At 44.3% G+C, this 13,551-nt stretch overlaps 1 protein-coding gene across 8 annotated transcripts in view; it reads left to right on the top strand.

The window, feature by feature from the left end:
• Positions 1–211: 211 nt before the first annotated feature.
• Positions 212–13,551, top strand: part of DCDC2 (doublecortin domain containing 2) — a 48,184-nt gene continuing 34,844 nt past the window's right edge. Inside the window, exons 1-4 of one of the 8 annotated variants that reach the window (XM_082235008.1) lie at positions 212–308; positions 2,528–2,734; positions 7,007–7,360; positions 10,204–10,255. In XM_082235008.1, coding sequence (XP_082091134.1) covers positions 7,068–7,360; positions 10,204–10,255 — 345 coding nt within the window. In that variant the 5' untranslated portion in view covers positions 212–308; positions 2,528–2,734; positions 7,007–7,067. The other 7 variants (XM_082235007.1, XM_082235010.1, XM_082235003.1 and 4 more) reach the window with 7 other exon arrangements.

The following is a 13,551-nucleotide window of genomic DNA, read 5'->3' as shown; positions in this document are numbered from 1 at the left end:
TCAGTTCTCAATGAAAAACAAGAATTAATCTGAGTGTTTCATAGTGGAATCAGACAGATAGACAGATCTCTCTCTCTCTCTCTCTGAAGCAAGACCAACCGAGTTCAGTGGGGCTTAGCAAGGCCTTTTGCTGCCTGAAGTAAAGGACGAGATGGCTTCCACTCCCCATTCCACACACACAAGCTGACTTCTAGCACTAGCAACAGGATAGCATCTCCCACTGCACCAAACATAACAACCCAGTTTCGAGGATATGAAGTGGCTCTTTGGCAATAGAGGAAAATAGCTGGCAGGCTCAGAAGGAACAGGTGGGAGCTACCGTTGCCTGTCTTGTAGCATACGCAGCCTGAACTGGTTGCTTCAGCCTGCCTAATGGTTGGCCCGGCCCGGTGCTGGGGCAAGTTTGGAGTAGACAAGTATAGTTTATACTGTGAATAACACAAGGCTCAGTTAAGACACCCCTGCAAAAAAGAAAAAAAAGAAAAAAGAAGAAAAAAAGAAGGGGGGGAGCCTGATCTAATCCAATTTGTGGTCTCCTTTCATTGGTTTCTTGTGGTTTGCCCTTTTGGCCGTTGTCTTGTAAAAGTCTGGTTAAAAAAATATGTCGGACCTAATCTTCTGGAAAAGGAGGACTAGTAAAGTTGCCAAGTGCAAATAAAGAGAGTGATGTTGAGCTTTCTCATGTAAAATCTTCCCCAATTATAAAGTTTTTCTAAGGCTCCTGTCCAGTGCTTCACTTGTACAATATAAGTAAATGAGATTTAATTTTCAAGTAAATTTAATTAAGGTAAGGGTAGTAGGGATATTTGGGACTCTAAACTGAAGCAAATGTAATCTGGCCATATTAGGAGCCTAATATTTAAGACTTGATGTACACAGCATTTTGAGATGCAACAAAAATCATTTGGGCAGCTAAAGAAAGCACTGACTATCATGTCCCCTCTCAGTCTCATTTTCTCCAGGCTTAGCATACACAGTTCCCTCAACCGTTCCTCACAAGGCTTGGTTTCCAGAGCCTTGATCATCTTGGTTGTCCTCTTCTGCACATGTTCTAGCCTGTCAACATCCTTCTTAAGTCATGGCGCCCAGAAGTGGATACGGTACAGTGATACCTCGGGTTACAAACACCTCGGGATACAAACACTTGGGGTTACAGACTCCGCCAACCTGGAAGTAGTACCTCGAGTTAAGAACTTTACCTCAGGATGAGAACAGAAATCGTGCAGCGGCAGCGCAGCAGCAGCGGGAGGCCCTATTAGCTAAAGTGGTACCTCAGGTTAAGAACGATTTCAGGTTAAGAATGGACCTCCGGAACGAGTTAAGTTCGTAACCAGAGGCACCATTGTTCTTCAAGTGTGGTTTGATCAAGGCAGAATAGAGTGGTATTGTGACTTTCATTGATGAATGAATGATGGTTTAATGTTATTCTTATTCTTATTTGCCCTCCTTGGGCAAATAAGGGTGGGTTACAACAATTTAAAATCCATAACTACTACTACTACTAAATGCAACCACAAAAAGTAGGGTGGCCCTGAAAATATACATCTCAGGTGTCAAAAGGCCAGGGTAAAGAGGTGTATCTTCAGCATTTATTGAAAACCATATAATGAAGTCTCTGAATGCACCTCTGTGGCGAGAGAGTTCCACAACTTAAGAGCTGCCACAGAGAATGCCCTCTCTTGTGCATACATCCCCTGAGTTTTTTAAGACGGCAGAACTACCAGGAGATTACAATCTGAATAGGATAAAAAGCTTGCACTTTTTCGCAATAATCAAATTTTACAAATGATGTGAAGCTCACATCTGGATTATTGATTGCTCCAGACTCTAGAAGATTCCAGACCTGGGGTATTGATGGCACAAATTGTACAGGGACAAGCAAACCATGGCACAGGAGCAAAGCATTATGCCTTGCACTCATTCCTCCCTTGCTCCTGCTTGCTACCTGGTGAAGTACATAATATTTCTTTTCTCAAGTTTATATCACGGCCTTTCTTCTGTCATGGTACCTGAAGGGGCTTACACAGGATTCCTAGGAGGTTACTCATCCAGGCACTGATCAGAACTAGAGCTGCTTAGCTTCAGTGAGCTGGGGGCCTCATGTGCCTTCAGATGATATTCTGGGCATACATATGTAGTGTGCATACATATGTATATAGTGTTCACTGAAGTACTTTTGGCTGTGTACATTTAGAGCACGCTGCTTCACTCAAAGAATCCTGGGAGCTGTACTCACAGAACTATAATTCCCAGCACCCTTATCAAATTGTAGTTCCCATGATTTTTTGGGGGAAGTCACATGCTGTAAATGTATGGCATGTGCACAGCCATGGTCTTTTGGATTTGATAGGTGGCATACTTGACAATAAGGCCGGCCGTCATTGCTGTAGATCCCTGAAGGACAAATTGATGATTAGAAGAAGCAGTGCTTTTTTCTGGAGAGAAGCAGGGGGGTACGCATACCCCTAAACATTTTGTTAATCTAGCAGGAGAAGAAACTTTAAAAAAAAATTATTTTATTTTCTAGCAGAGTGAATCGTCAGTTCTGTTGAACAGCATGGTGAACTGTTAGTTCCGTTGCTACCCACGATGGCAGCCTCATTTCCCGTCACAGTGCTTCCTGAGTCTCAGATGGAAGTGAGCGTTTAATGTGTGAAGTAGGAGCTGGAATCAAGCACGGTGATAGTTGTTACCACCTCCAATGGCGGCTTCCTTTCCTTTCCTGCTGATTTTCGTGAGTCAAAATGAGAGTACCCCTAAACATTATTTTAGAAGAAAAAAAAAACACTGATTAGAAGTATCATATAACTGAAGAAGTGATAAACTGAAAAAAGGAGGAGAGGGAAGGAGAGGCGAGAAGTGAGGGAGACCCCTTAATATGCTTGCTTCTTTTAGTAGCATTAGCAGGTCATTCATCTTGTTCCAAGGTTTGTATGAGAATTACAGTTCAATCCTACACATGTCTTCTAGGAAATAAGCCCTGAATGGAATTCCTGGGTAAGTGTGAATATGATAGCCTATTATCCTTGTGGCCTGTTAATTTTTTTACTAAACCAAAGATACTCAGGAGACACATGTAACTGTCTCTGTTCTCTCTCTCTCTCTCTTTCTTTCAAGAGGAATTGTGGAAAGCTGTAATCAGGAGTGGGACGCTGAATAAAATAGAAAGTAACAATACACCCATCAAAAAACTATTGTGTGTATCTCCCATGCAATGCCTAGCTTGGCCCTGTGCATTGGCTATCATCCATCAAACCGATCAGTGAAAAAGCAATGATCTCGCCATCTTCTTTGGTGTTCAGTCTGCAGCAAATGGTACATGGCACCTTTATGTGGGGTGGTGCTGAAGACTCATCAAGACATGAACGCTTAATGGAACACCTGCTGTCGGGTGGCACTACGAACATTTTTCAATACCTGCGCCATGCCAGTGCTTAGAAATCTTCAGAGGTTTCTATCTGTTTAGTAACAAGAGTAAGAGTAGTCATAATCCACAGGCCCGTTCTTCCACGGATGGCAGTTGTGAACAGTTAGGAACCCAAGCCGCCTCTGGAACCCCAAGAGCAGGGAGGGATCCTCCAACTGCCATCTTACGCCCTCAGGAATCTCCCCTGCAGGCCCACCAGGTACCCAAGAGGAACTTTGCCTGCCAATCCATCATGTGCCCTCTCTTGCCATTTCTGCACCGATGGCAGGCAGGCTGCCCTCTTGCCCCTCTCTGTCCTGCTCAAGCCATTTCCCACCTGCCACGGTTTGTGTAGTAAAAGGAAAAGGGGCAGGGCTGGATTTAGGTTTGATGAGGCCCTAAGCTACTGAAGGTAACGGGGCCCTTTATATGTCCAGCTGTCCTTTGTCAACAACAAATTGTCACTGTTTTTTTTGTGTTGAATATATCCTATATGGTATATAGCGAGAAGCAAAGCTACAGGGAACCAGGCAGAGGGCCCTGTGGAACGCCCTCCTGTCAGATGTCAAAGAGATAAACAACTACCTGACATTCAGAAGACATCTGAAGGCAGCCTTGTTTAGGGAAGTTTTTAATGTGTGACATTTTAATGTATTTTTAATCTTTGTTGGAAGCCACCTAGAGTGGCTGGAGAATCCCAGATGGGTGGGGTACAAATAATAAATTATTTATTTATTTATTATGATGATGATCATGATGATGATGATTATGGATCTAATAGGTATCTAAAGCTATTTGCACATAACAAAATATGCATTTTATCAAAGTAATTGTTGAACTGAAATACAATTAAGAAGTATATTAATAGTGAAATTTGGGGGGGAGCTCAAGAGAGTGGGGCCCTAAGCTATAGCCTGTTTAGCTTATACTTAAATCCGGCACTGAAAAGGGGAAGAATTATAGTTTCTCTCCCTACCACCCACGGGGGGGGGGGGGTCCCTGAGGCGCCCTTCTCCCTTGCGGGCGCCCCTCAAAGCTTCACGGCTGCGGAGTCTTTGCAGTTTCCTTTCCTTGCATTGAGTGCAGCTATGTGCGTTGCTACGGAAACTGCAGGGTTGGGGAAATAATAATAATAATAGCATTCTCCTCCAACTCCTCCTCCTCCTCCCCCCCGGGAGCCGAAGTTCCCGCAGCAGCAGCAGCAAACCGCCAGAATAGCCTCCCTGCTCCTCTCTCTTACCTTTGGGAGACCCAGCCCGGAGAGAGAATGAGGCAGGTATTCTGCGGTAGCGACAGCCGCCGCCACCGCCAGCCTACAGTTCTTTGGTAAAGCTCATGGTGCTGGCAGCTGAACCGCTGGTGGTTGGAGAGAGAGAGAGAGAGAAAGAAAGAGACGGGCTGCCCTATATCCAGAGTGAAAAGAAGAATTTGGACTTTGCTGTGTGCACAGGTGCTCTTCCCCTTTCTCCTGCTCTGTTCTTCTCTACAGGGGACCAAAACCAAAAATGCTCCCTAGTTTGTGCTGCGTCGTTTGTCCCCTTTCCCCCGCTTCCCCCTGATTTGCGTGTTCACACGTGATACTAACAGCGGCTCCCCCGCCCGACACGGTCGTGTGAATTACTTTGTTTTGTTTGTTTTTAAAGTGTTTTTGTTTAAATCGGCCTCTTTTCCCTTCGTGGGTTAAGCCTGACGCTCGTGCACGCCAAAGAGCAGCCACGGGTTTGTTTTGTTTTTTAGCGCTTTTAGTGTCGCGCGGCAGGGGACACTTTCTCTTGCTCCGAGGAGAAAAGCTGGAACTGGGCACCCGGGTTTCCTGAAGGGAAATGCCAAGAAAAAAGAAAAAGTCGGGGAGGGGAGGGGGGGGGTTGGATCTGCCCGAAGCCATTTGCAAAAGCAGCCCAGGCATTTCTTGTCCACTTCCACCCTGGCAAGAGTGCTGTGCTGGTCCAGGCATCTTGAAGGCTTGCTATTTCCTCAGCAGAAGCTGAAAATGGGGGTGTTTGATACGAAGGGCCCTCAAAGGGGTTTAATACACTGATCTCTCTCCCTGCCTTGAGCCAAATCATGCCTTCTAAAAGCAGCTGAGACAGACATCAGGAAATATTCAGAGGATGGGCTCTCTTGCCCTTTGATCCCATGGTTTAAAGTGAATTTAAACCAGAACTCACCTGCCAGCATCCATGTTCCAGGATCATATGAAGTGGTCATATGATCAACATGCTCCTCAGGATATGCAGAGTGCTTTCACTTCATCACAGAGCAACCACAGTCAGACCGCCCCCCCCCCGCCCCAATGCCTCTAATGTGGCTTCTTGACAAGGTTGAGCCCCGAAACCTCTTGTTGTTGAAATTAATCGCTGGGATATATCCTATCAAGGTTGCAGTAAGAGTGTGTCTGGTAAATTAGGGGATAAGCATGTGGATCAATTAAATGTGACACTGGTGGGGCTGCAGTGGGATGTGGCAGTGCGAGACAGCATCCTGAGGGGAGTGAAGAATGAACTGTTTTCTCTTCAGACTGCATGTGGAGGAATGACAATTTTTAATGCTTCACTATGTAAAAGAGAGAGAGAAAGAAAGAAAGAAAGAAAGAAAGGGGAAAATGCCTCCCTGCAAGTAGAAAACTAGTTAAGCAAAAACCTTTCTTCCCTGATGTGCTTATTTTCTGCTTGCAAGGATTTTCAACATGGGTTGCTTTACCTGCTGTCTGAAATGGTACAGTCCACTCTAACATCTTGCTGCTCTGTCATTCTGTTCTGCTGCATCTGTGGTAGAAGGGAGATCTGAAATCAGGCAACTACAAAAAGATCAATTCAGCAATAAAGTTCTTTTGTGTCTCACAGCTCTGTGTTCTCTCTCCCCCTGCCACCCCATCTCTTGCTCTACTGAACATATTTCTGTTAGGATGTTATCGGAATTCAGCCAGGAAAAGTCACGCTATTCCAAGTTCCTGCCTGCTATCTCTGGGCCCAATAAAATACTGCCAGCTGAAAGCTTTTACCCCCCCCCCCAATACCTGATGACAATATCCCCCTCCTCTCCATTTTTGCATGCCACCTGTTGCTGAGCTTTGGACACTTGCGGTCCACCTCACGGCTGATTTTGAGGAGGAAGAAGATGGCATAGAAGAATGGAGAAAAGCGAGGGGAGTGAAGACTCCTGGAGAAAAACAACAACATGTTGCCTTGTTCCAGTGACTACGAAGCTGGATGTTGGGACTACAAAGTTGGGAAAAGTGGGGTGTGTGTGTGTGTTTTCTTTATTCTGCTCAGTCACTGTTTCTGCTTTACGCTTGTAGACTGAGTATATAGGATAAGAAACTCCTGATGGCATTACCATTCTCCGGAGAGTGGCGAGAACTGGTTGCCTAGCACAAGTTGCTCTTTAAACTGCATTGAAATTGACACCTTAGGGAGGCACTAAGAGCATCTCTGGTACTTTTAGGCAGAGAGATACCATTGGTGGTGCTCCCAGTGTGCCCGTCTTGGCTGACTGTGTGTGTACACATGCAGTACGCGTACTGCAAACAGGGATTTTAACAGGTCTGCAGGAGAGAGAGGCGGCAGGGAGAATAAAGCCTGTTCCTTGCTGAACCAACAGGTGTGCGGGCCAAAGGCTCCGTTCAAAGGAGGAATCGGAAGACGTGGGTCGAAGCAAGGCCATGAGCAGTCCCAGTGCCAAGCCAACATGCCTGTCGCAGCCGGTGGTGAAGAGCGTGATGGTGTATCGCAACGGAGATCCGTTCTTCCCAGGACGCCGAGTGATCATCCACGAGAAGAAGGTGTCCAGCTTCGATGTCTTCCTAAAAGAAGTGACCGGTGGGGTGAATGCTCCCTTTGGGGCCGTGCGGAATATCTACACCCCCCGCGGTGGCCACCGCGTCCGACAGCTAGATGAGATTCAGAGCGGAGAGCACTATGTCGCCGGTGGCAGGGAGGCCTTCAAGAAACTCAAGTGAGTACAGTGGTACCTCAGGTTACAGACACTTCAGGTTACAGACGCTTCAGGTTACAGACGCCACTAACCCAGAAATAGTACCTCGGGTGAAGAACTTTGCTTCAGGTTGAGAACAGAAATCATGTGGTGGCGGCGTGGCGGCAGCGGGAGGCCCCATTAGCTAAAGTGGTTCCTCAGGTTAAGAACAGTTTCAGGTTAAGAATGGACCTCCGGAACGAATTAAGTTCTTAACCCAAGGTACCATTGTAAAAGCAAACCAAAATGGCCTGGAAACTTTAACTTTATGTGCTCTTTTTAAAGGCACTATCCAGATGCCTCAAAAATTAGAATCAGCGTAAGCACTGAGACTTTTTGCAGCTTGAAAGGTGTTTCTGTTTCATCTGCCCAGTCCCCTTATCCCCTGTGCACATTTCCTGCAAGGTGCTTCTATCATTTCAACATGAAATTTTTGTCCCTGAGGAGAAAACAACAACAACAATTGACAGAAAAAGCTTCAATTGTTCAAACATTATTAACTTCATCAATGGACACATGAGGCTGTTTTGTGGTATTTGGTAATCGTGTCTGACATTTCTGTGTCTCGGGTTCTATGTGTGCTTTGGCTTTGTTCCAGTAAATGTGGAATGCAGAGAAATATAGCCTAGTCCTGGGCATGCTCAGATGTAAGTCCTGCTTTGTTTTATAGGGCCTTCTCCCAGGTAAGCGTGTATAGGATTGCAGCCTTAATGGTTATGTTAATGAAGCACAGGTAATCTCTATTAAAATAATAAAACTTGGGAATATTCTTGGGTAAATGATGGTATAGGAATCACTGAAGATATTTTTGTCACTCAGTGCTCTGCCTTTATTTATTTATTTATTTATTATTATTTTACAATGCTCTGCCTTTTAGCCTCCAGCCCCACGCTTGTAGCTGCATAAGCTAAGAACAAATGGCTAAATATACAACTAATTTGTGTGGCAGAATGAAGCATTTTAGCCATAGAATCACAAAATTGTAGAGTTGGAAGGGACACAGCAATAAAGAAGAATGAGTTTGCTGGCCAGTGTAAACTGTCAACTAGACTTTCTTAAAAGTTGTAATTAAGTACATTGTATATAATTGTTTTAAAGGTCATTTTTATGTGAAGATAAATATATGTAGGACGCAGAGTGTGTGTCAGTGCTTTGTAGATGTACAAAGCGCTGCACCCTCAGATGTACAGAGCTGTTCCTTTTCTTAGGCACAGTAGAAGTCATAGGAGACACTGGGTGGATTTACACACAAGGGGAAAATATTATAAATAAGTCAGAAATTAGATCATTATAGCAAAATAAAAAACCCCTATGGAAAAACGCGTCTAAAAATTTCCTGCTCTCTGGCACCATCTGGTGTTACATGATTATAGCACATTCAAATGGTTGTTGCTTTACTAATGTAGCTGAGCCCTTAGCAACTTTTGAAATTCCAGGAATTCAGTGAGACAGTTTAAAAAAAGCTTTGCATAAAATTGTATCCATTTTCCATTTGTCTTTAGCTGCTGGCAGGGCATATCAATTAGTTACTAGGCAATGCCATTTTTAAATACAGAGTCCTATCATGAAACCAAAAAGGGATGTGGGTGGCGCTGTGGTCTAAACCACTGAGCCTGGGGCTTGCCGATCAGAAGGTTGGCGGTTAGTATCCCCACGACGGGGTGAGCTCCCATTGCTCGGTCCCAGCTCCTGCCAACCTAGCAGTTCGAAAGTGCAAGTAGATAAATAGTTACCGCTCCGGCGGGAAGGTAAATGGCCAGCTCCCTCGGCCAGTAAAGCGAGGTGAGTGCCGCAACCCCAGAGTCATTCGCAACTGGACTTAACTTTCAGGGGTCCTTTATCTTTTTATCATGAAACCATGCCTATCAAAACGTAAGAATCCCAACCAATCAATTCTGTGCCATCATTGCAGCCTTAGACTATAGAGTTCCTTAATTTTGGGCACGCTTCCTCAACCTCAGCCCTCCAGATGTTTTTGGCCTACAACTCCCATGATCCCTAGCTAGCAGGACCAGTGGTCAGGGATAATGGGAATTGTAGTCTCAAAACATCTGGAGGGCCGAGGTTGAGGAAGCCTGATTTAGGGTATGGGTAATCCCATCTCTCTGTGTTACTGTGTCCTGTTCATCTTTGCTAAAATAATGTATAACTTGCACCATGGTTCAGTTATTGTGAGCAGTGCCTGCTAGGGTCTCTTGGCTTTTCTGCTTCTTGATTTCTCATTTTCTTTACTATTAGCAAAGCATTCTAAGTAAAGGGTTTCCCCCCCCTGTCTGCTGATGAACACTATTGGGATTTAAAGGCAGTGTTTACTATCTGGGCTGCAAACCTATAGCTTGCTTACTATCTCAGAAATAACACCATTAAACTCAGTTGGACTTACTTGGAGTAGATGTGTATATGGTTGCACTTTGAATGGTTTTGTTTAATAAATATGCCTCACATATGAATCACCCCCCCCCAATTGCACTCATCTAACCACTATCAGATTGTGGGTCTTTTTGAAGCCAAAGTAGCATCACCCATGCACAAAAGGGAGATATTCATCAGGCCTGGGGCATTCCCAAGATTGGCAGATGTAAATGCACTGTCTCTCTCTGTATGTATTTGTATATTTGGTGGAGACCACCAAACAGTCCAACAAGGACTGTGCATGCTTGGTGGACGTGAAATGCTAACTGCGTAGGGTGGAGGGAGGTGAGACGGAACCGAGTTTCCTGTAAAAGGGTATGACTCTCTGGCTGGAACCCTGAACATGAAGGCATGCTCTACACCACTGTAGGTTCCTCTTCTACATAACCTATATTCCTTTTGTTGATTTGCAGCTACTTGGACATTGGAGAACTGAAGAAAAGGCCTATGGAAATAAGTAATGAGGTAAAGTAATTTATACATTAAAACAAACTAGGATCAATCTGTATTATACTTGAGTCTAGGGAAATGAAAACAAAGCAAAGTTTTATTGAATCAGCTACAATCCTGAAATCACTTACTGGATGGGTGGGTGTGTATATCATTGAACGCAGTGGTGCTTGCTTTTGAGTAGACAGTGTAAGAGCCACCCTAACAGCTTGAGAGAGATCTAGACAGACAGCTCCACTCACTTAAAACTTTTAACACAACTGCTCTAGATCTGCTTTGCCCCAGACATCCACGTGGTTTCTCTTAAAGAGGCAGTAACTTATTAATGATCTGATGAAGTGGATTGCAGGCAATGAATTTGTCGTGTGCCACAAGACTCTTTGCATTCGCATGTATTGATAGCTGATTGTCAGGGTTGGAGTCAGACGCAGGTCAGCATGAAAGACTCAGGGTTCTGTTGTCAGGGAAGTTAACTATTCAAGGAAACGGCATACAACTCAGCAACCCTTTCCAGGAGTATTGCCAGGACTGAAGGTCCCTGCCTTCCACCCTTTCTAAGGCTCCTCATCTCCTAGAGGAGGCTCCTCATCTCCCAAGCAGTCTCAAACTGTGTCTCCTCCGCTCTCATTATCCTGCATGATATTGGAGACTGGGGAGAGCAGAGCTTGTTGCAGCAGGAGTTGGAGACTCCTTGGAGTCTTCAGCAGCCTCTTTCCCTGCCCCCTGCTTTAGTCTCGGAATCTGAACTGCTCTCTGCCACGAGCTCTTCCTGCTCGCTAAACCTTGTTGCCCCACCAGCATCCAGCCCCTCTTCTCAATCTTCTCCCTCTGACCCACCACCAATCCCCTGGCTCTGAGCCTTCCTCCTCGGGGGTTTCCCTTCGGGGTTCCCAGCTGGTGCCTCCCACCACCTGTCTTCATTCAGCATTGTTAACAGACCCTAATCATGTTTCACAACTACAGGAAACAGAACAAATGAATTTTGCCTCTGGAAACCCCTGCAACTTGTAATCCTGTAATATTTGGGAGCTCAGACCATAATTTCAGTTCAAAACTGTTATTTGTGGCAACCATTTTTGGTGTGATGTATGAACTTTCTAGTTAGTTTATGCTAACTCAGCATCTATTTTAAAGTTAAAATCCAGTGTCTTCTGGATTATTTGTTTGTGTTTGTTTTTTCTTTGTTGCTGTGGATCCCTTGTCTTATTCGCGGAACCAGTTTCCCTGGAGAAAAGACTGTAAAGAAGAGTGAAAGGCAGGCTGCACTATTCAAGCAGAATTGTTACTATAGTTCATGGTCATTTAACACAGATATAAAATAGGAAATTAATATTTTACAGTGATTATTTCCTGCAAGTGAGACAGACTAATTATATAGTATCAGTAATTCTAATTCCACCAGCATGTTCTGCCTAGTACATGAACCAAACTTACGTCAGCAAAATCTTTGAATGGATTTCATTGCTAGAGAAAGTACAATTTCTGATGGAGTGTGTAATGTAGAATGAAGAAATGGAAATAATAACACCTAAACTACTCATTTGTACGTGCCATAATAGGTTAAAAGGTATAGGACCCTGGAAGGTTAAGTACAGTCAAAGGCGACTATGGGCTGCGGTGCTCATCTCACTTTAGGCCGAGGGAGCCGACATTTGTCCACAGACAGCTTTCTGGGTCATGTGGCCAGCATGACTAAACCAATTCTGGTACAATGGAACACCATGATGGAAGGCAGAGCGTAAGGAAATGCCATCTACCTTTCCGCCGCAGCGGTACCTGTTTATCTACTTGCACTGGTGTGCTTTCGAACTGCTAGGTTGGCAGAAGCTGGGACAGAGCAACGGGAGCTCACCTTGTTGCGCGGATTCAAACTGCCAACCTTTTGATCAGCAAGCCCAAGAGGCTCAATGCTTTAGACGACAGCGCCCAAGTTAACACACCCTTAACTTAGATTTGTTTAGAAAAGTGCCTAATTTGAGGCCCGAATTAAAAGTGAGGATAATTTAAGTGCTCTTTCCTTACCATTTTTATTTTTGTGAATAACACGCACATTGCCTTTGATCTGTAGAGTTGATTGCCTTTGCAGTTCAGCTCTTACATTTTGCTTATATTTGGGAATCCTACTGGCTGTGACATTTAAAGGTAGGGAGGAATTTTCATTGATGTCTCTTTGGCTTGTGATCCTAGGGTGTTTTTAAAAACTAACCATATTTTGTAGTGAGTGACTTGGCTGACTTCTTTTAGTACTGTAATCTGGAAGTATCAGCCCTGCAGGCACCTTGTGAGTTTATGAAATCCAAATAATGTGGGTTGATCTGTGGTAGGATTGTTTTATCTTAGTCTGTCTGCAGCAGGTTGTTTCAAATGTCTTTTTGATCACTTTCAGCTGTCTGATTCACTGAACGTTTTCCTCAATCTATTCTCCTTTATGTTACATTACAGTCTTTAACATTCCTTCCTGGAAGTAGGTTCCACTGAAATCAATGATACCCCCCTCCCCCAAGGATAAATATGTAGGATTTAGGTATAAATTTCCAAGTCTTCTCTGAAAGTATAAAGGGAGTGATTTAAGAAAAAGAATGTGATGTGCCAAATGGTACAATAGTTTTTGTACTTGTGTGGCGAATGGACAATTGCACCTCAGAATCTGTTCCAGAAGTCTGTTCGACTTCCAAAACATTCAAAAACCAAGGCGTGGCTTCAGATTGGCTGCAGGAAGTTCCTGCGGCCAACCGGAAGCCGTGGAAGCTGCGTCGGACATTCGGGTTCCAAAGAACGTTCGCAAACCGGAACACTCACTTCCGAGCTTGCGGTGTTCGGGAGCCAAAACGTTCGACTCGCAAGGTGTTCACTCACCAAAACAACTGTATTGAATATGTACAACCCTAGCATTATCTAAGCCTCACATATATTTACTAAAGTGGTTAGATGGAAGTGCAATCCTGTGCAACTCAGAACTCACAATTCTATTCACCCCCATACCGTTTTGTTCCTTTTGAGGAAGCAAGAGGAGTAGAATTCTTTAGCTGGAACTCTTTTTCTTGCATTAAGTGGTAGCTAGAGGAGGAAACAGGACTGGACAGCATATCAAATGAATCTTCACTGAATCAAGATTTCCCCATGCAGTAATTTCAGTCATTGCCGTTAGATAACGAAATGTAAAAAACTCTATTTGTTTTACAGCGTCTTTCATTGCAAAGCACACTGTACGTTCACATTCCATGAAATACATTTTCAGTAGTGTCTTAAGTCGTCTTAATTTAGGCAGCATTCCAAAACCCACTTTTAAGCCACGTTGAACTCAGTGGGAC

The sequence above is a fragment of the Podarcis vaucheri genome (assembly GCF_965113315.1).
Source record: "Podarcis vaucheri genome assembly, chromosome: 8".
NCBI classification, from domain to species: domain Eukaryota; kingdom Metazoa; phylum Chordata; class Lepidosauria; order Squamata; family Lacertidae; genus Podarcis; species Podarcis vaucheri.
Note: the sequence above shows the minus strand (reverse complement) of the source record. Positions and strands in the feature narration are given on the sequence as shown.